This window comes from Bactrocera dorsalis, chromosome 1, assembly GCF_023373825.1.
Source record: "Bactrocera dorsalis isolate Fly_Bdor chromosome 1, ASM2337382v1, whole genome shotgun sequence".
Lineage (NCBI taxonomy): Eukaryota > Metazoa > Arthropoda > Insecta > Diptera > Tephritidae > Bactrocera > Bactrocera dorsalis.
This window is the reverse complement of record NC_064303.1, coordinates 61,238,477-61,259,483: the sequence shown is the minus strand read 5'-3', so window position 1 is coordinate 61,259,483 and position 21,007 is coordinate 61,238,477. Positions and strand designations below refer to the sequence as shown.

The following is a 21,007-nucleotide window of genomic DNA, read 5'->3' as shown; positions in this document are numbered from 1 at the left end:
CCTTACTCCTTTTTGTATTCATCATTCTTATATGTGTGTCTGCAGAATTTCTAACGCACGGAAAATCTGCCAAAAACGAAACTACAAAATCACTCCACTCACGATAAACTGGTTGTGCATCAGCCCATCGCTTAGCCACTCCCCGCAGCCTACTGAGAACAGCGAATATGACGAAAGTGTCTTCCCAATGATATGCTGCTCTCAATTGCTCAACTCTCTCTATAAATTGTATAGACGTGTACGTGTTGTCAATGGGGTTGAACTCAGGCAGAATCGCTGCTATTTCGCTTGGTGTATAACATCTGCCTCTTGTTGCTTGTGCTCTCTCTCCCGCTCTCGTGCATGTTTCATCGAACCAAGGCGCTGATCGTTCTCTATGTTCTGTATGCGTTTCTGTTTGTGGCGTAGTTAGCAAGTGCGCATTTGACGCATTAATTTCTTGAGTCGCAATTACTGGTAACGGTTGTTGCATGATGAACGATTGATTAGGATGCCACGACGTAGGTGGTTGCTGCGTACTTGGCTGTGTTGTAGCGTGTGACCGCTCATACATACTATGCATATATGACGACGGTTGCATATATGCGTGCGACTGTACATATCCATACGGCTGCGCAATTAAATTGCGTTCTCCTTGTGACGCAAATGATGCTGACGAGGTTGGTATCGGCGCTCGCGTAACTGGGTGCACTGTTTCCCGAATGTCCGGAACTGTTGAACGTAGAGTATGCAGTTGTGCAGTTAGCATTTCCACTGCGCCACATAACGCACTAACCTGCACCTCCAACTGCGTTCTTACCCGATCGTTGTTCAATGATGGCCCACCATTCTCCTCCTCATTTTCACCACTTCCCTGCGCTAACTCTGCGCCACATGGTTCACCTGACGCCATAACCTGCTTTATCAAATCTGGATTGACGTCTTGGAGTCGGCTTATTAATTCGGCTTTTGTCCCGCTGGTCTTTAAGTTTAACTTTTTTAACGCTTCTTTTAGTTTCACTACTGTGGAATTATTTAATTCCATCCCACTTCTGAAGTCTGTCCTTCAAGACAGAGTCAGATGACCGTTCTTTATTAACTTCAAAATGCGACTGACGCTTACATATTAAAATGAACTGATTGAAAGTAAAATGAATGCATGAATACATATATACAGTAGTATAAATAAAAATAAATGTGTATTCTATTAAATTGCAGAGATGCCAATAGTGACAAATATGGTGATGACACATGTGAACGTCGGTATCCGTTGACATTTTGGGAAGGAAAAGATGGATATCATTTAAATATTAAACAAAGGGATCCAACTACAGGTAACACTTATAGATTACCTTACAATTTTTTTAAGTCAATAATTTATGTTTATCTCATAAATATATTTATTTACAGGTGAAGAACTGATGAAGATAGTTAGTGCTATGAAGGCATATCGGTGATGATTCGTGATAATGATGAGAGCAACATTCTCCGATGCAGACAACTATTTCATCAGTACATTTTGGATGTAAAAATCGAAAGTGAGAGATTACGATATATAAAATTTAATAAAGCTAAACTTCTTACTGAGGAGTATATTAATTTGTATGATGCCATAACCGTTAACGTAAATGCAAATGACATCAACAGCATCGGTACTGTATATATCCTCCCATCATCATACATTGGTAGTCCAAACTGGGATAAAATTAAAAATTTGCTGTTGTCAGGTCAAACATCGATGCATCATCATGATATCACTGCACGTGTCTTCAAACAAAAATTGAAATCTTTGATAAAATTGATTACATATCACTCGGTATTTGGTGAAAAGCGTTGTTGGCTTTACTTATGCGCATATTTGGTTGGTGGCGAGTTTACTTCACAGAACAGCCTGTACTACAACAAGCTTTAATGGCTCCAAAACAACACTTACTGAATTTTTCAACCTTTGTAGTTGACAAGACGTAATTAGTCAATTTTTACAATAAACAATCAAAAAATTGGGAATCACGGAAACGAGAAATTCCAGTCGCAGAATTCGCTTACATATTTGTGACAAATACTTTAGGTCGATTATGTACAGTTCATCCTCAGCAACGCGAATGTTTTTTTGTGCTTGTTATGGGTTAACGTTCCTGGGCCGACATCATTCCAATATTTACGAAAAGTCAATGATACTTTATACTACACTTTCTTCGATGCGTGCCGTGAGCTACATCTATTTGAGGATGATAACCATTGGGATCTCACGCTTGCAGATGCAGCACTGAGATCATCTCCACAAAAAATTCGTAAATTATTTTCAATAATACTATCGACGTATTTTCCGTCTAATGCATCTGCTCTGAGGAACAAGTATAAAGACTCAATGAGTGAGGATATTTTGCATCGGATTAGAATTACTAATCAAAATCTTGATACTGGATTATCCGCAGAAATATATGAAGAATCATTAATAGTAATTGAAGATATTTGCATTTTTATTTCGAACATGATTCCATTTAGCCAAGGCAGCGCCGAACCGACCTTCAGAAGATGTCATCAACAGCGATGTTCAACCTGAACGCCAGTTCGATCAGACTTCTTTGGTTACTTTTGTTGCTAATAATGAGAAATTGCTTACTGCTGAGCGACGAAATGTATATGTATGACCAAATTAACGTATCAATTGCAGCACAACAAGGTGGATTATTATTTATTTTTTTTTTTTTGACGCACCAGGGGGCACTGGTAAAACATTTCTCATCTCACAGATACTTCCGCGAGTTAAGGAATGTATTCCTTATAATAGTAACAAAAATTAAAACAACCTTGAGTTTGAATACAACAATATATGTACAAGTATATGTAAACAAACCTAAACAAATAATATAATCAGTATCTAAACAAACTATCAACTAGTAATAAGTATCATACTAGTTAGCATAAATAGAAGTAAGAGCCATAAGTCTTAGCCATAAGTTAGTCTTAAGAGTACGAGTATTAATAAAGAGTAGACATCTTGGTGCAGCTCAAAAATATATTCTTTTGACTAATTTTTACTTAATGTAAAAATTAACTGGGGGTTTAACCGGAATGGAAAATGTATTTGTTATCCAAAAAACCAGATTTTATTTTATTCCGAAAGGATTAAATAAAAAAAAATCCACAGCGAGTTGGACTTCCAGCACTAAACGCCTGGGAAAAGTGCATTAATAAATGGCAATAAATATAAGTATAAATCTTGTAGCAGCGGAAAATAATTCCAGAATGAATCAATAGCAGATCCTGAAAAAACGGACAGTGGCGAATTCAGTAAGATTCACAACAGATTCTGGAAGAGCGGACAACGACAAATTCCTGGCAAAGTGGAACAAGGTAAATAAGTGTAGATCCTGAAATAGCGAATAATACTTTCACTAATTAAAACAATTTTTACTTTTTGTCTCAGATCATTTGCATTGGGATCCCAGTTTAAATCTTCCCCCTTACATTAACCGTTTAAAACTTATAAATCTCCCGACACTCGCTAGTCGTAAAACTTGTAAAACTCATGATTGGGTAAATTGTAGCCCGTATATCTTCTGATATTAATTTTAACGTTTCCGCTCGCTCTACCAGGCAGTTTAGACCCCTACTTTTAAAATTTTCTAGAACTAATTTTGAGTTAAACGAACCATTCCGCCGTATATGTCATGATTTCAATTCTCATTCCAGCAGATTTGATATAACAGACTCACTCTTTACCATTAAAAAAATTATTTTATATACTCATTTCAAGTAACATTTAAAAATTATAAACCACCATGAAGTATCCAGGAGTGAGGATTTCAAAGTCATTTACATTTGTAGGATAAAGCAAATAGGACGGGAGTTTACACAGGCTTCAACTTCAGTCAGTACTGTTGCAAATTCTTACGTAAGTTAGAAGCGAAGTATCTAAGGCCCGCTTAAGATGGTATTTGATACGTTTTATACCAGCCTCCCAGAAGCCACCTATGTCAGGGGCGTTTGGAGGATTGAAATGCCAAAATAGTTGGGCGTCTGCGAAATATGATGACACTATTTCATCCCGAATGCAACGTTCATAGGCTAATCGTAATTCCGTTTCAGCACCCACGAAGTTAGTGCCGTTGTAAGAGTAAATGCGCTGACAGTACCATCTCCGGTTAGTAAAACTTTGAATGGAGCGATGAAAGCAATTGAAGAAAGGTCTCCAGCAAGTTCAAGATGCATTGCACCAGTACTCATGCAAATAAATGAGCATATGCATGCCTTTATAAGAGCCAGCGTAATCGACTGCACTATGTAAAAAATATCTGGTTGAAGTGACTCGACTTGGAGGCAGATCAGCCATGAGTTGTTGTAATGGTTGACAAATTAGTCGTCTACAATGAATACATTTTGGCACCCAAAATCTTCGTTGCAACGCGGCTTGTACTTTCTGAGGTCCACCATGTACTGTTAAAAGATGTACTTCTGCTGCGATTAATTTAGCGAGCGGTGATTTTTACGGCACTATTATAGGATGTTTAACATAATCCGAAAGCGGAGGGTTTTTGATGCGGTCTCCTACTCGTAGGATACCATTTGCGTCTAGAAAAGGTTGTAGTCTTGCTAGACTTCGTATATGTATTGGCTTATTTTCTCTGCAATTAGAAATTTCCTTTTTAAAAGCAATAAATTGAGTATACTTTACCAATGCGATTTCAGCGATTTGAATATCAGCTCAAGACAAGCTGGCGGCTTTAGCCCTTGCGTTATTGTGTAGTTTGTGTCAGCAGTGTTACAGCCTTGCTAGATTTTAGCTCGAGCTCTGTAGTGTGTGATTCTGAAGAAATCGGGGAGTTACTGTTGTAGCCATTGCGGACCATGCCACCAAAGTTGATGTGTGAGAAGCTGCGATGGTAATATGCCCCTTGAAGCGCTATCAGCGGGATTGTGCTTTGACGCAACGTGCCTCCAGTGTGTTGCTGGTAGAACATCTTGTACTGCAGCAACGCGATTGGCCACGAATACTAACCATCGGCTAGGGTTGCTTGTAACCACGCTAAGGTAATCATTGAGTCCGCCCATGCGTATAATTTTGAGAAGGTGTTGTTTAGATTTGGTTGAACTTGCTGCACTAGCTTTGCTCCCAAATGAGCTGCACAAAGTTCGAGTCGTGGTACGCTTCTACTAGTACGACCTTAATCGTACCGCCCAGAAGTTGTGTGCGATAGTAAAGTGCGGTTGCGTATGCGTCTTCTGATGCCTCGGTAAAAATGTGATACTGAGAGTCAGAAGTCTGATAGTTGTGGTGTAGTGTAGTAGAAATTTGGTCATTTCATACATTTTAATTAAAATGTCTGTTGGTCCGGGCTGGGAATAATAGCGGTCAACTAGTGGCAAATCTGTAAGATGCGGCTAAGAAGTCGTCGGTAAAGCGGAGGTTGATGAGCGTAATTACTTGAAATTTAGTATCAAGCGTTCGCGTTGATATGGAGAATGTAACTCTCTCTTTTCACGGTGGTAGTGATCCAATCCCAGTGAATCTAGGAAGCGGAAGGCGTTGAACACAGGCTTCGGTGACGAATGAGGCATGCGAACCGTTGTCAAGTAGTGCGCGACGGGTTGCCAACGACCGGTATAATCTTGTACCATATTTTCAGCGGCTGCTAGTGGAATGACGCGATCAGCGTCAGCGTAGTATGCGGTTACATTTAAACGTTGTTCATTAGAAAAAGCATTGAGTTTTGTCGGTTGATTGGTAAAGTTGTCGAGAAGTAAGGCACCAACGTGTTGAAGTATAGAATTTAGCACTTGCTTTATTCCCTTAGCAGTATCGAAGCTGCACTCTCAATTTCCATAAATAGCTGTCCACCATGACACGCATGACCTTGTACCTCGCGGTCAATAAGTCCCAAGCTTCAGCTATTACATACTGCTAAGCTACTCACCAAATCGAATGCTTCCCCATTCAAACACCACTAAATGACGTCAACTGTAGCTTTGGAAGCGTTACAGGAGCAGTTGAATCATGAACGGTAGTTTGCAATATCTGCTGCCTTTGAGTTACGCACAGGCGTTTCAAGTTAGCTTTGGCGGTGCTATATCACTCCTCACCTTGTATGCGCACCAGCTCCTCCATGAAAACGTTCTCGTCACCACATGTGAGTTCCACGTCTTGTTGTGCTACGCAAAACCGAGTCCATTGCTCCTCCAACAATTGGAGGTAAGTTGTTATTATCTCAGTGTCTACCGACAGAGCATCGACTTTTCTAGATTGCAAGTTTAGCCGAAGGCATGATTAATATTAAAAATGGGTAAAAATATTGAAAACAATAATATTCCGTTATATAATTAATATGCGATAAAAGCCGGCTCGAAGGACCAAAATATGTTTATGTTTAATAGCGTTCACGGCAGATGAATTATTTTAATGCGGATTGAAATAAAAAGCGTGCTATGCGGTCGAATTCCTTTATTGAAGAGAGAGATAAAACGGAAGCTGGTTTGACAGGAAGCTTCAAACATATGTTAAGAAAGATAATGCCAGATAGGTGCGAACATAATTATTATACGCCGACTTCAAGTCTACTTGTTTTGAAATGAGAACATTTCATTTTAACAGAAGGGAGAGTTAAGGAACGTATTCCTTATACTTGTAATAGTAACAAATATCAACACAACCATTTGTTTCACTAAACAGACAGCCTAAAAACAATCTTATGTTGGAACAATTGAAATGCACTATTACTGCAAAAAACAATCCTAAAAACAAACATCATAACAACCGTGAGTTTGAATACCACTCAACCTTATCTTAAAACAAAGCAAATGTATCTAAGCAAACAATATACACTTGCATGTAAACAAACCTAAACAAATATTATAATATGTATCAAAACAAACTATCACCTAGTAATAAGTATCATACTAGTTAGTATAAATAGAAGTAAGCACCATGTAATAAGTTAGTCTTAAGAGTAATAATAAAGAGTACACATTTCGGTGCAGCTCAAAAATATATTATTTTGACTCATTTTTACTTAATGTAAAAATTAACTAGCGCATCAGGGATTGCACCAACGTTACTAGAGGGTGGACTTACTGCTCGATTTTATATTTACTACAAAATTCTTTAAACATTTTGGAAGTATAAGCTGTATCCTTATCGCTTATTATACGCTGCGGACTGCCGAAAATTGTCACCTATGGCTCAAGGTGTCTTACAACTCCTTGTGTTTCTGTAGTTTTAGTAGAATATATCCAAGTATATTTGGAAAAACCATCCACGACAGCAAAAATATATTTGTAGCTCTTTGGTGTCGCATCCGATGTACCCAAATGGTCAATGTGAAGCGTAGATAGTGGAATATCACCTTTGTCGATGCAAATCATCTTTTTTACCCAGCTTCTGGTTACGCATTATGCATTCTATACAGTGTTTGATAGTCTGCTGAACTTTCTTTTCGAGATGTGGGATAAAATAGTTCTGCCGTATAGCATGTATGGTTTTTTTTACACCCCATATGCCCAAATCTGTGCGTCTCTTTATTATTTCGCCCTCCATCTTCTTCGGAACCGCCAATAAATTTTGCCCGTCAACTTGCTTTTAGATTAACTTGTTTTTTATTTTATAATCGCCGTACTGCTTTGTTTTTAGGATCTCTGCCACAGCTACCAAATGTTCATCTTTCGTCTGGGCCCTTAAGATCTGAGCTTGAACCTCTGACGTTACTGTCATTACGGGAAATCGACTGTCCACGTGTTTCATCCTGCTTCCGACGGGATGCTCTATATTAAATGAAAAGTCCTGAAGATACATCAGCCATTGCACCACTTCACGTGGCTTATCTTTTTTTCCGTTTGTCTGCTTGAAAGCCGCACAATCTGTCACCAAGGTGAATTCTGTGCCCATCAGGTAGTGACGCAACTTCTTGGATGCTATATAAGCTGCTTTAACTTCAAGGAAATAACTGTGTAATTTTTCCTCTTGTGGGGAAGTCTTTTTACTCCAATAGAAAATAGGATGCCACTTTCCGTCATGCTGCTGCAAAAGTGTTGCACCAAAGCCATGTTTCGATGCATCGACATGTAACTGCGTATTAGCATTCTGCTTGTATATTTGTAAAACTGGTTCTGACGTGAGTGCCGACTTCAGGTAATTGATCGCTGTAACCGCTGTCTCTCCAATCTGAAATACTGAATCTCTTTTGAGCAGTTCTGTTAATGGTCTGGCATGTTTAGCGTAGTCTCGTATAAATTTTCGAAAATATCCGGTTAAACCCAAGAACGCCTGTACATCTCGTACGTTTTTCAGTATCGGAAAGTTTTTGACTGCTTTAACTTTACCTTGCCCAGGCCAGACACGTCCGTCTTCAACCTCGCGTCCAAGAAAAAGAATACGATTTTTTAGAAATTGGCACTTTGCCCACTTAATTTCTAGCCCATACTGCTGCGCTTGTTGTAACACCCGTTGCATATTGCTTAAACATTGTTCTTCTGTACACCCAAAAATTACGATGTCATCTACACACATTTCCATTATACCTTCGTTTATTAATTTTTGGAAAAAATAGTTAACGTAGCGTACAAAGACGGCGGGAGAGTTGCAAAAACCAAATGGAGCTCTGTTAAATTCATAGAGTCCTTCTTTGGTTACAAACGCTGTATATTCGTATTGTATTTTCGACAACGTTCTTCAACTTCGACGTGGAAGAAACCATTTTTAAGGTCCATGACGGTAAAATATTTTGCAGCTTGCATTTTTTCAAGTTTTTCCTCAACAATTGGTACTGGAAACCTATCTTTTAACACCATTGTATTTAGTTTACGAAAGTCTACGCATAATCTGTAGCGACCATCTTTTTTCTTTGCCAATACCACCTTGCTAGCGACCTCTGAGCACGACTCACGTATAATGGCTTTCTGCAACCATTCATCTACTTGTTCCTTTACAACTTTTCTTTCCGCTATTGACAAGCGAGTAGGAGTCTCAAGAAAAACGATATCATTATTTTTTGGAACAATATTCACCTTAATTGGACAGTTCAACTTAGTAAAACTCGGCTTATAGTTTTCAATTAATTGTTCGACAACCTTCTTGAATTTAAGTTTAACATTTACTTCATTGTTGCTACTCATAAAATAAACATTACAAGCAGTTGCGTTATCTTCAATCTGACGAAAGCAATACCCATTGCCGTCCATTGTTACAACAAATTTTTTTAAAAAATCGTACCCAAAGATTACGTCTACATTGATTTTACTATCTGTTTAAGAGTGTTGCTTTAATTTGCAAACGGAAGCACAAACCACTTTTACGATCGCCAAATAAAACGCCAACTTATTTAAAACGAACAATCGTTTTGATTTAATGTTTATTTAGTATACAAATGTCTTTTACACAAGTAAACGTTTTATAGTTATTAAAAATTCGGATGCCGATGTTAGCGAATTGGATGCCCAAAGGATTTATCGCGCAGGCTCGTCGTCGTATCACGTTAGTATCAACTTTCGACCGTAGCGCACAGGTTCGATGTACGATGAAGTAAATAACCAAAAGCTGGTGTCGACGTGACTCAACGTGGGTTTTTCCCAGGTTGAGTGAGGGGGGAAGTTTAACTCATTTAAACATCCTGGGCCCCCTAGGCGAATATTTTGCCTAGTATTCCAAACATATGTTGTTGTACGTATTTAGCCGTACTGCTGATGGAGTAGCATGGATTTGACAGCAAAAGTATTTAATATTAGCGTTGTAATATTTTCATATTAACACATTTGAATGTACATGTACGTATTTTACGATCGCCAAATAAAACGCCAACTTATTTAAAACGAACAATCGTTTTGATTTAATGTTTATTTAGTATACAAATGTCTTTTACACAAGTAAACGTTTTATAGTTATTAAAAATTCGGATGCCGATGTTAGCGAATTGGATGCCCAAAGGATTTATCGCGCAGGCTCGTCGTCGTATCACGTTAGTATCAACTTTCGACCGTAGCGCACAGGTTCGATGTACGATGAAGTAAATAACCAAAAGCTGGTGTCGACGTGACTCAACGTGGGTTTTTCCCAGGTTGAGTGAGGGGGGAAGTTTAACTCATTTAAACATCCTGGGCCCCCTAGGCGAATATTTTGCCTAGTATTCCAAACATATGTTGTTGTACGTATTTAGCCGTACTGCTGATGGAGTAGCATGGATTTGACAGCAAAAGTATTTAATATTAGCGTTGTAATATTTTCATATTAACACATTTGAATGTACATGTACGTATTTGAATTTTAAAATGCAAATAGATGCTTAAGAGAAGCAACTTTATTTTGCAAATAATGCTGATTATTACGCTCTACGTTGCTGCCACTCTTATCTGTTTCAATTTGCTCACGACCACCTGAAGCATATCAACGTTTACTTGCTTCGTTAGGCTTAACCAACCGCTCGATCAATTCGAAAACTTTGATTAATTCTTTATAATTTCGTGCGCTATATAAGGGATATTTTTGATCACTTCGCACTTCGACACCATCAACTATGTACGAAATCACTGATTCCTCTTCTACATTACCTACCGCTGCTATTTTACGCATCTGAAGAACGTACTCATGAAATTTCTCTGATGCAAGTTTTCGTCGTTGCCTTAGCTGTTTATGTCTCTGCGATGCTTGGTGTTTTATCGAACTCCTCCAGTAATGCAATACACAATGACTCATATCTGGATATTGTAACAGTTTCTAAAAACAATGCTGCTGTGCCTTTCATTTTGTTGCGTGCGTTGACATACTTTTGCTTGGGTGTCAAATCATAAGCCTCAGCATTTTCGTCGAAATTAGCAATCCACTGTCTAATAGGAATAGATTCCCCATCAAAACACGGTATAATTTTCGCGAACGCCTCGATTGACACATTATTTTTGTTTGTGTCACTCTGCTTCAATGTTTCTACAAATAATTTGAATAATTCTCCAACGTCGTTACCACCGGCCATGTTTCTTGCTTCTTCTTTTTTCTTCTCTCCTTCTTCGTCGAACTCTACGTTGCTCTGCTTTTGTTCGAAAAACTCAACTTCGTTGACTGCTGCTCTGTTCTCACTGCTGTGCTCTGTTTTGTTTTCGCTGCTTACTTCGACAGCAACCGCTTCGTTCTTCGAATTTTCTGTTCCGTTCTTCTGCGTTTTTTTGGCTGCTGTGAATTTACTCGGCTTTTTATTTGAATGCAACATTCCGCGCTCCGTTTTTGCTCTTCGGTTCAGCCCCCATGTAAGGTCAAATAGGACAAAATTTTATTAATACAAATGAGTTTTAATACATACAAGTTGATACAAAAAGAAATTAAATTATACAAAGTTGAACCTCAGTCTTTGAAAGCCAAATTCACACTGTGTTGCTGTCGGTTCTTTGCGTTCTCTCTTCCTCACCTCTTCCTGCCCGGCTGTCCTCTATTGACCAGCGTTGCCACCTTACATATATGTATGTGTTGGAGGATGGAGTCATGTGTAGAAGTTCACGCAAGTGAGGAAAGTTCTCTGATCGCCATTCACTTGGGAGTGGCCAGAAACGATTCTTTTACATATGATTCAAGCAGCTCACGACTTCCGGTCTTTGACCAAGTATCCTCTGGGTAGCCTTAGAACATCTATTTGAAGGCGAACTAAAGTGAGAAGTCGAAACATCCCCTCCACAGGGTTGTGCGCTGGGTTTGGGACACGCCACGTAAAAAATTTTACCATAAAAAGGAACAACAAGCCTCGGAGGAGTGACCCCCCTTTTGATGACGACGATGGCAAACGAATTAAGGACTATGATTAAGGACCTTATCAGTGTGGCCTTAGACCTGGCAAATCAACCGACCAGATATTCACCATGCGCCAAATCTTGGAAAAGACCCGTGAAAGGAGAATCGACACTCACCACCTATTCGTCGATTTCAAAGCTGCTTTCGACAGCACGAAAAGGAGCTGCCTTTATGCCGCGATGTCTGAATTTGGTATCCCCGCAAAACTAATACGGCTGTGTAAACTGACGTTGAGCAACACGAAAAGCTCCGTCAGGATCGGGAAGGACCTCTCCGAGCCGTTCGATACCAAACGAGGTTTCAGACAAGGCGACTCCCTATCGTGCGACTTTTTCAATCTGCTGCTGGAGAAAATTATTAGAGCTGCAGAACTGAATCGAGCAGGTACAATCTTTTATAAGAGTGTACAGCTGCTGGCGTATGCCGATGATATTGATATCATCGGTCTCAACACCCGCGCCGTTAGTTCTGCTTTCTCCAGACTGAACAAGGAAGCAACGCAAATGGGTCTGGCAGTGAACGAGGGCAAGACGAAATATCTCCTGTCATCAAACAAACAGCCGTCGCGCTCGCGTCTTGGCTCTCACGTCACTGTTGACAGTCATAACTTTGAAGTTGTAGATAATTTCGTCTATTTAGAAACCAGTATTAACGCCACCAACAACGTCAGCCTGGAAATCCAACGTAGGATTACTCTTGCCAACGGGTGCTACTTCGGACTGAGTAGGCAAAGTAAAGTCTTCTCTCGACGAACAAAAGCCAAACTCTATGAGTCGCTCATAATTCCCGTCCTGCTATATTCAAGCTTCAAACTCTATACTTGGACGATGACAACAACCGATGAATCGACGTTGCGAGTTTTCGAGAGAAAAGTTCTGCGAAAGATTTATGGTCCTTTGCGCGTTGGCCCCGGCGAATATCGCATTCGATGGAACGATGAGCTGTACGAGATATACGACGACATTGACATAGTTCAGCGAATTAAAAGACAGCGGTTACGCTGGCTAGGTCATGTTGTACGGATGCTCTGAAAGTATTCGACGCAGTACCCGTCGCGGGAAGCAGAGGAAGAGGAAGACCTCCAGTATCCAATTGGCGCCACGTAGCGAAGAGAAGAAACGACTGGCGCGCTGTTGTTGACTCGGCTATAATCGCGTAAGCGGTGTCTACGCCAGTAAAGAAGAAGAAGAAGATATATGTATGTACATATGTTAAGTTACAGTTTTAACGGTATTTCAGGACACCGTTACCTGTTCTTAACAGTTTGATATATCTCCAAAAAAAAAAATTAAGAAAAACTGCAAAAAGTACATTACCCCCCTTTTGCTTGGCTTGTGTCGTTAGACATCCCATTATATGATTTAAAAAAAAAAAAATTTCTAATACATATATAAAAATATATATAAAAAGAAAACATATATATATATAAGCATATTCCCCTAAAATTGCAATTCTTCCATTTTAATATACATATGTACATATTTATATGCATACACTATCATATGGTACATACATAACAAAATTTAGCATAAAGTAATAATAATACTAATAAAGTAATAATAATAATACTAAACTACCTGCTTGGATGTTCAAATCGTGCCTCCAAACAGACGCCCAAAAACCATAACAAAATCAATTCACAAAGACAAGTACTCGTTGCTTGCAAATTTCCAGCGATACAAGCTGGATCGCTTATAACATTCCAGCAAAGGTAGGTAATAAAAAACTAGCAAAGAAATAATAAAAGAATAAAAAGAGGAAAAAAGGCATTACATTTATGTATGTATGTACCAATGTGTGCGAATTGTTATATTTTTTTTATATTATATATTTTTATAACATATATACATACATATATAACAAATACATAACTACAAGAGATACGAGAAAAGCTAAACAAAAGCATATGCATATGCAAACATATGGTAATAAAACATAGATACATACAAACAATTTTACGTATTTTATTTTTCTTTCGCGTTCTTGATTTGTGCAAAATAAGCGCGAATGAACTGAAGATACTTTGATACACTTCAAAAAATTTTCAGTCACATATAAAAAAAAAAGAAAAAGTAAGCGAACTTTTTCATTAAAAAAAAAAAACAAAAAAATTAATCTTTGCGAAAACGAAAATTTGATCACACAATATATTTTACAAATATATATATATATATATATCTTAATATATAAAAATCACGTGTCACATTGTTTGTTTGCGATGGACTCTTAAACTACTGAACCGATTTTAATGAAATTTTTAACACTGTGTGCAGTTTGGTTCAACTTGAAAGATAGGATAGTTTATAACTCTCCTTATAGTCGCATTATTTATTTATTGCAAATTATTTGTTTATTATTAGCAAAGAGCTATCCACCAGTTGGTGGCGCTAAGAGCGGTATTGAGTGCGGTATGTTACAGTAGATGGCGCTACAAACATTAAAAACATTAAATGAAAATGCGTGGTTTGAAGTTTATATTATTTGTGGTAAAGTTATACGAGTCTATGACTTCCAAAAAAAAAATAAAAATTGGGCGGGGCGAAGTTCGCCGGGTCAGCTAGTATTAATATATAAAAATCACGTGTCACGTTGTTTGTTTGCGATGGACTCCTGAACTACTGAACCGATTTTAATGAAATTTTTAACACTGTGTGCAGTTTGGTCCAACTTGAAAGATAGGATAGTTTATAACTCTCCTTATAGTCGCATTATTTATTTATTGCAAATTATTTGTTTATTATTAGCAAAGAGCTATCCACCAGTTGGTGGCGCTAACAGCGGTATTGAGTAAGTGCGGTATGTTACAGTAGATGGCGCTACAAAAATTAAAAACATTAAATGAAAATGCGTTGTTTGAAGCTTATATTATTTGTGGTAAAGTTATACGAGTCTATGACTTCCAAAAAAAAAATTAAAATTGGGCGAAGTTCGCCGGGTCAGCTAGTATATATATAAAAATAAATTTTCTATTAAAAAAAAAATTTTAATTTATACGCTTTCTATTTGACTACATTGCTGTAGCAATATTAATTTTGAAACAATTATTTAGTTGACAAAACTTTAAGCTAAAAGCTTCAAACTCTATTCAAATTAATGCAATCTGACAAATCAAGAGAGGTTAAGCCAAAAACACCTCTATCGTTAGAAATTCCTAAAATGGCTGATGAAGATAAGCCACAAGGCATACCTGCAGAAGCTACACGCTCGAAGCAGAGTATAAAACAAAAAAGATCAAAAGATCAGACAATATCTAGATTCATCACTGAAAGTGACAGTTTTATAAGATATTGTACAAGATTTCAAGGTTCCCCTATTACTGACATCACAGAATTTTGAATATAAAACTAGAAAGTGGGAACAATCTCTGGGCTCGCCTTCTGGCAGCGTACGATACAGTACTAGATACTGACGACGCAGAACTCCCAGAAAACGCAAAAGCTTGGGCTACAGCCAAGTGTGATAACTACCGCGATCAGTATGAGTTAACAAAGGGAATGATAACTGAACAAATAAGTTTAGTAAGGCCAAGTAGAGCCACTACTCCCCCTCCCAGAGTAGTTACAAAACCAAAAGAAGACCTAGATAAAGGCATGTATCTAAAAGTACCAGCTTGTGATACTGAAATTTTTAATGGATGTTATGACCAGTGGCCGTCCTTCCGGGACATGTTCACTGCCGTTTATATAAACCATCCTAAACTTTCACAAGCACAAAAGTTATACCATCTAAGGTACAAAACAAAAGGGGAAGCAGGCAGTATCGTCAAGCTATTCGCTTTAAATGACGAAAATTTTAAGCTGGCTTGGGAAGCACTAGTCGAAAGATACGAAAATGGAAGGGTTATGATAGAAAACCCAATAAAAACATTATTACATCTACCAAAAATTCAAAAGGAAACCAGCCAGGAATTTCAAAATTTATACTCGACAGTGACTAATTGCATATCAGTGTTAAAAACATAAAATATCTCCACAGAATCGTGGGACCCCATCACAGTAACTATTTGTGCAGAAACACTCCCTGATGCTGCGTTACTACGATGGGAACAATCTCTTGTGGAAAGGAAAAAAATGCCCACGTGGGAGCAAATGAAAGCATTCCTCACTGCTCAATACGAGATAGCTGAGCGAATTGACAACAAAAATATAAATCTAAAAAGTCATCAAAATGACTCAAGTAAAAACTTGTTCAAACCTCAAGCCAGCAATAATATGCAATACAATAGACACGTTAATAAAAGTCACAATTTCGTGTCAAACCAAACTAATAAATGGCAACCATTATGTGAAATTTGTAGGGGAGGTCATAACATAAGATCTTGCGAGAAATTTCAAAATCTATCCGTTTCTGACATGAACAATCTTTTCAGACAATATAAACTTTGCATCAACTGTCTGTCGAATGCTCATACGACAAAAGACTGTGAAAGCAAATTTAATTATGTGTACTGTCAACGAAGACATCACTCACTGCTTCATATTACGAAATCAATTTCAAAAGACTAGGGGTGTAGTCGCTACAACTACATCAAGTAGTCCCGAAAACTCAAATCCCGAAAAAAGGGAAGAACAACCATGTTGCTCTAAAGCAGAAAAAATCCAAGCGCTTCATTGAGAAAATGAAAGCAAAATTTTTTTACCCACTGCGGTCATCACCATAGAACATAAGGGTGATTTATTCAAACTAAGAGCACTAATAGATCAATGATCCTTTATATCATCAAAGGCTCAAAATCGGCTCAAATTGCCAATAAAACATTCAAATTTCAAAATGTCGGGAATGGGCGGAAGATTTATCCAAAATTCGAACAAAATATGCCCAATTACCATATTATCTCCAAATGCGGATATTAGAATAGATGCGCAAGCCATCGCTCTACCGCAACTTACAAATTTGCTTTCAAGCTATGAAGTAAATAAGATACACTGGGAAAAATGCTCACATCTCAAATTAGCAGATCCCAATTGTCATACTCCATCACAAATCGACATATTATTAGGCAGTGACTTAATACCTCAAATAATTCTTGAGATATAGAGAAAATCTCTAATAAATTGTTAGCCCAAAATACAATCTTTGGGTGGATTATAAGTGGCCAAGTCCCTGAAAAAATCAATACTTTCACCACACAAGTGCAAAATATCTCAAACGAATTTTTAAATAATCAACTTAAAAAAGTTTGAAAATAGAAGAATTACCCCAAAGCACCCAGCTTTCAGAAGAAGACCAGGCATGTGAAGCCTATTACAAGTCCACAACAACAAGAAACGAACATGGTCGTTATGTTGTGCGACTACCATTCAAACCAACTTTTCCTGAAACCATAGCTCTAGGCCGCTCTAGAATACAATATCAGCAGTCCAGCAATTTCTAAGCCTGAAAAAAGCCTGATAAAGAAAAGTGAGCTTAAATCGGCATACGATAATGTGATGGACGAATATCTTGACCTCAATCATATGGAAGAAGCTGTACCATATGAAAAAGTATCTAAAGATCTTTTTATCTGCCACATCATGGGATAATAAGACCTGATAAAATTAAAACAAAGGTACAAGTGGTTTTCAATGCCTCAAAGTGTACGAGCTCAGGCAAATCAGTCAATGAAAAGGGCCAACATCACAACCTGATCTCATGTTGCTAATTCTAAATTGGCGCATGTTTAAATACGTTTTCAATGGGGATGTAGAAAAAATGTACAGACAAATTCTAGTACATGAAGATGACCAAGATTTCCAACGTGTAGTCTTCCGGAAATCAAGTAATAGTCCAATCAGCGACTACAAACTTAAAACCGTCACCTTTGGCATCAATTGCGCACCCTATTTGGCGATCAGGACACTGCATGAAGTGGCAAAAACAAATGCAACAAATTTGCCTTTAGCATCTTCTGTGTTGCAAACATAAACATACGTGGACGACATACTATCAGGTAGCCACAATATCGCATTAGCATGCGAATCACTATCGCCAGTGATTAAAGCATTAAATTCAGCAGGTTTCCCTCTAAAGAAAATAACTTCAAATCTCACAGAAATAATAAAAGACATTAAAAAGGAAGACTTATTAGATACATATTTCCTTAAATTTGAAAAGGCTAGTACAACCAAAACTCTAGGGATTCAATGGAATGCGATAATAGATCAATTCTCATATACAATTGAGTCAATATCTGCAATGTCCGCCATTACAAAACGCCAAATACTTTCCTCGGTGGCAAACTTTTCGACCCCGCAGGATGGCTTTCGCCAATAATGATTCCAGCAAAAATCCTCATTCAAGAATTGTGGCAAGATGGCACTGAATGGGATGAACAGGTAAAACCTTTACGTTTAGCGAAATGGGTTCAATTTGCTAACAATTTACATACTATATCTGAAATTCGAGTCCCTCGATGAGTAAATTTCACCCCTAATTTTAACGAAGAGTTACACGGTTTCTGTGATGCCTCTGAAAATGCTTATTGCGCAACAGTTTACGTACGCACTCGGCACGATAACAAAATATCTTCACACCTCTTGGTAGCCAAAGCCAAAGTTGCACCTTTGAAGACACTCAGTCTGCCACGGCTTGAACTGAATGGTGCTCTTTTGTTAGCAAAATTAATTTCCATAGTCCAAGCCCATCTCAAATTAAACGATCATAAAATGTATCTTTGTTCAGACTCAGAGATAGTTTTAGCATGGTTAGAAAAACCACCCTATTGCTGGAAAACCTATTTATCTAACCGAATAAAAAATGGCAACATGTTGCAAGTGCAGATAACCCAGCGGATCTTGGGACAAGAGGTTGCAAGCCACTGCACCTCACCAGCACTACACTCTGGTGGAATGGTCCAACATGGCTAACAGAATCACAAGAATTCTGGCCAAAGTCTCCCGCTCGTAATATAATACCGCCGGAAAGTCGGAAAATTGAAAATTTTCATATCACTCCAGAAGAGGATGATATTCTCCACCGATTTTCGTCATTTGCTAGAGCACTAAGAGTAGTCGCTTACATGCACAAATTCATTCAAAGACTTAAATTAAAAATGAAAGGAGCACCAAATGATCCTTGCGTACAACTAACGCATTCCGACTTGCAACATTCCAAGGTCAGTCTAATATTATATACACAAACTCGCTATTTCAGCAAAGAGAAATCAAAGTTGCTCGAAAAGCGACCTCTCGAAAAGGGAGGAAGCTTCCCTTTTCGAGAGGTCGCTCGTCTCGTCTTAAATCCATTCTTGGATTCTAAGGGATTAATAAGGGCAAATGGAAGATTGGCGAACTCCAGCCTTAGTTATAACGAACGACATCGCATCATTATTCCAGAGAAATACCGTTTTACTTACCAATTTCTAGCATATCTGTACCATCTTACACTGCATGGTGAGCATCGCTTAATGCAACAAATGGTCCGTCAAGAATTTTATATACCGCGACTAAAGCCACAAATCAAAAGGACGATTTTCATATGTAAACCATGTACTATGTACAAACACAAAATGCGTACGCAGATCATGGCAGTTTTACCACCTGAACGCTGCAACTATGCTCTACCCTTTACCATCACTGGGGTAGATTTTGCTGGGCCTTTCCAGATAAAGACCTCCATGTTAAGGTCTGCTTCATTTAGAAAAGGGTATGTGTCTGTCTCTGTATGTTTTACGACAAAGGCAGTACACCTCGAGCTTTCTTCATATCTGACTACTGCGGCTTTTCTCGCAGCATTTGCACGCTTTGTCGGACGACGCGGATTTCCTTCAAACATAATGAGCGATAATGGGAAAAACTTTGTCGGAGCCCAAATAGCAAAAGGGAAGGAGTTTATAAACTTCATGAAAGAAGTCTCCCCTGAAATAGTTAACAAATATGCACCCCAAGGGATCGATTGGCAGTTTATACCTCCATGTTCCCCACACACGGGCAGATATTGAGAATTAGCAGTAAAAAGCTTAAAATCCCATTTAAAGAAAACGGCTGGTAATCATAAATTCAATTATGAGGAGTTTACTACACTACTCACTCGTATCGAAGCTGTATTAAATTCAAGACCTATATCACCACTCTCGCAAGATCCCTCCGATTTCACAGCTCTTACACCAGGTCATTTCCTCAGAGGAGCTCCTCTTCTCGCCATACCTGAGACAGAAGGAGACTCACTCACTTTGATTAAACGAGGTTAAGAAAAACACTTTTATATTTTTCAGTACAATTTAATTTAATTAAAAAGATTAGCTTATACAATTCGTATTTAACCATAAAATGTATGGTAGATATTTAAAGGCATTTACTACATGCCAAGATATGATCGAATAAATTGTTTAACGCCGCACGCAGGATTGATCCGATTTAATGGGTATAAAAGAGAGTTAATTGCAGCGCGAGATCGGTGACGAAAAAACATATGTTGATGTGCGAATGGTAGGTGACGAAAATGCTTCGAACGAATGACGACGGTCGAATCTGTGTAACGAATGTGTATGCTGTAAATTTGTCCATCCTTTTTGTTGATGAAGTTGATGTATAGGAGTGGTGAGTTGTGTTGGTGTTGTGTTATGCGGTAATGTTTGAGTATGGTGTCATCGGATGTGATGTACTGCGCAGTGTTCCCTTAGAGTGCGCCAGTTTTTCCCAGGTTGAGTGAGGGGGGAGGCTTAACTCATTTAAACACACTTTAATAAATCGATGGGAAAGAATCAAGATTCTCCATCACGAATTCAGCCACAGATGAAAGGAAGACTATCTCAAAGATCTCCATAAGAGATATCGATGTGAAACGGCCCAGAAGGAAGCCAATGCAGGAGAATGCGTCATCATACAGGACGAATGTCGTAGTCGATGTTCGAACACAAACCGGCATATTAACTCGACCAGTCACTAAACTGTGTTTTCTTCCAAACAGCGAAGAACAACTTCACTAAACTGCGTTTTCTTCCAAACAGCAAAATAACTCGCAAAATTAATCGAAAAAAATAACAAATCAATTCCGCCAATTCGAAGTTAACCCGCTTTAAAATCCGTATATAAAAATAAACTTACACAAGCGCGTTGAAGATCAACCAATTATACATATATATGTATATGTATAGATATAGATATATTGTAGCTACAACAACTACATTCTAACATCATACTTAAATAAAATCAATTTAATGCAATTTTATATTCCTATAGAAATGGACGTAGGGGAGACCCAAACCACCTCCAACACCGTAAGGTCCTGCACCCGTTGCCGCTCCAAGGACCACTGTTGTGCGCCATCCGCCGCAGAAATCAGGCAGAT

General features: G+C 38.3%; 2 protein-coding genes across 19 annotated transcripts in view; both read right to left on the bottom strand.

The window, feature by feature from the left end:
* LOC105224078 (voltage-dependent L-type calcium channel subunit beta-2) overlaps window positions 1-21,007 on the bottom strand; it is a 995,088-nt gene that overhangs the window by 738,819 nt on the left and 235,262 nt on the right. For 14 of the 18 annotated variants that reach the window (XM_049462489.1, XM_049462495.1, XM_049462496.1 and 11 more), the window contains exon 2: window positions 13,318-13,466. The exons of the other annotated variants lie outside the window; for them this stretch is intronic. In XM_049462489.1, the coding sequence (XP_049318446.1) occupies window positions 13,318-13,466 (149 nt within the window). The remainder of the gene's footprint in view (window positions 1-13,317; window positions 13,467-21,007) is intronic. 18 annotated transcript variants of the gene reach the window in all.
* Window positions 1-21,007, bottom strand: part of LOC125780351 (uncharacterized) — a 296,278-nt gene that overhangs the window by 202,742 nt on the left and 72,529 nt on the right. The window lies entirely within an intron of this gene.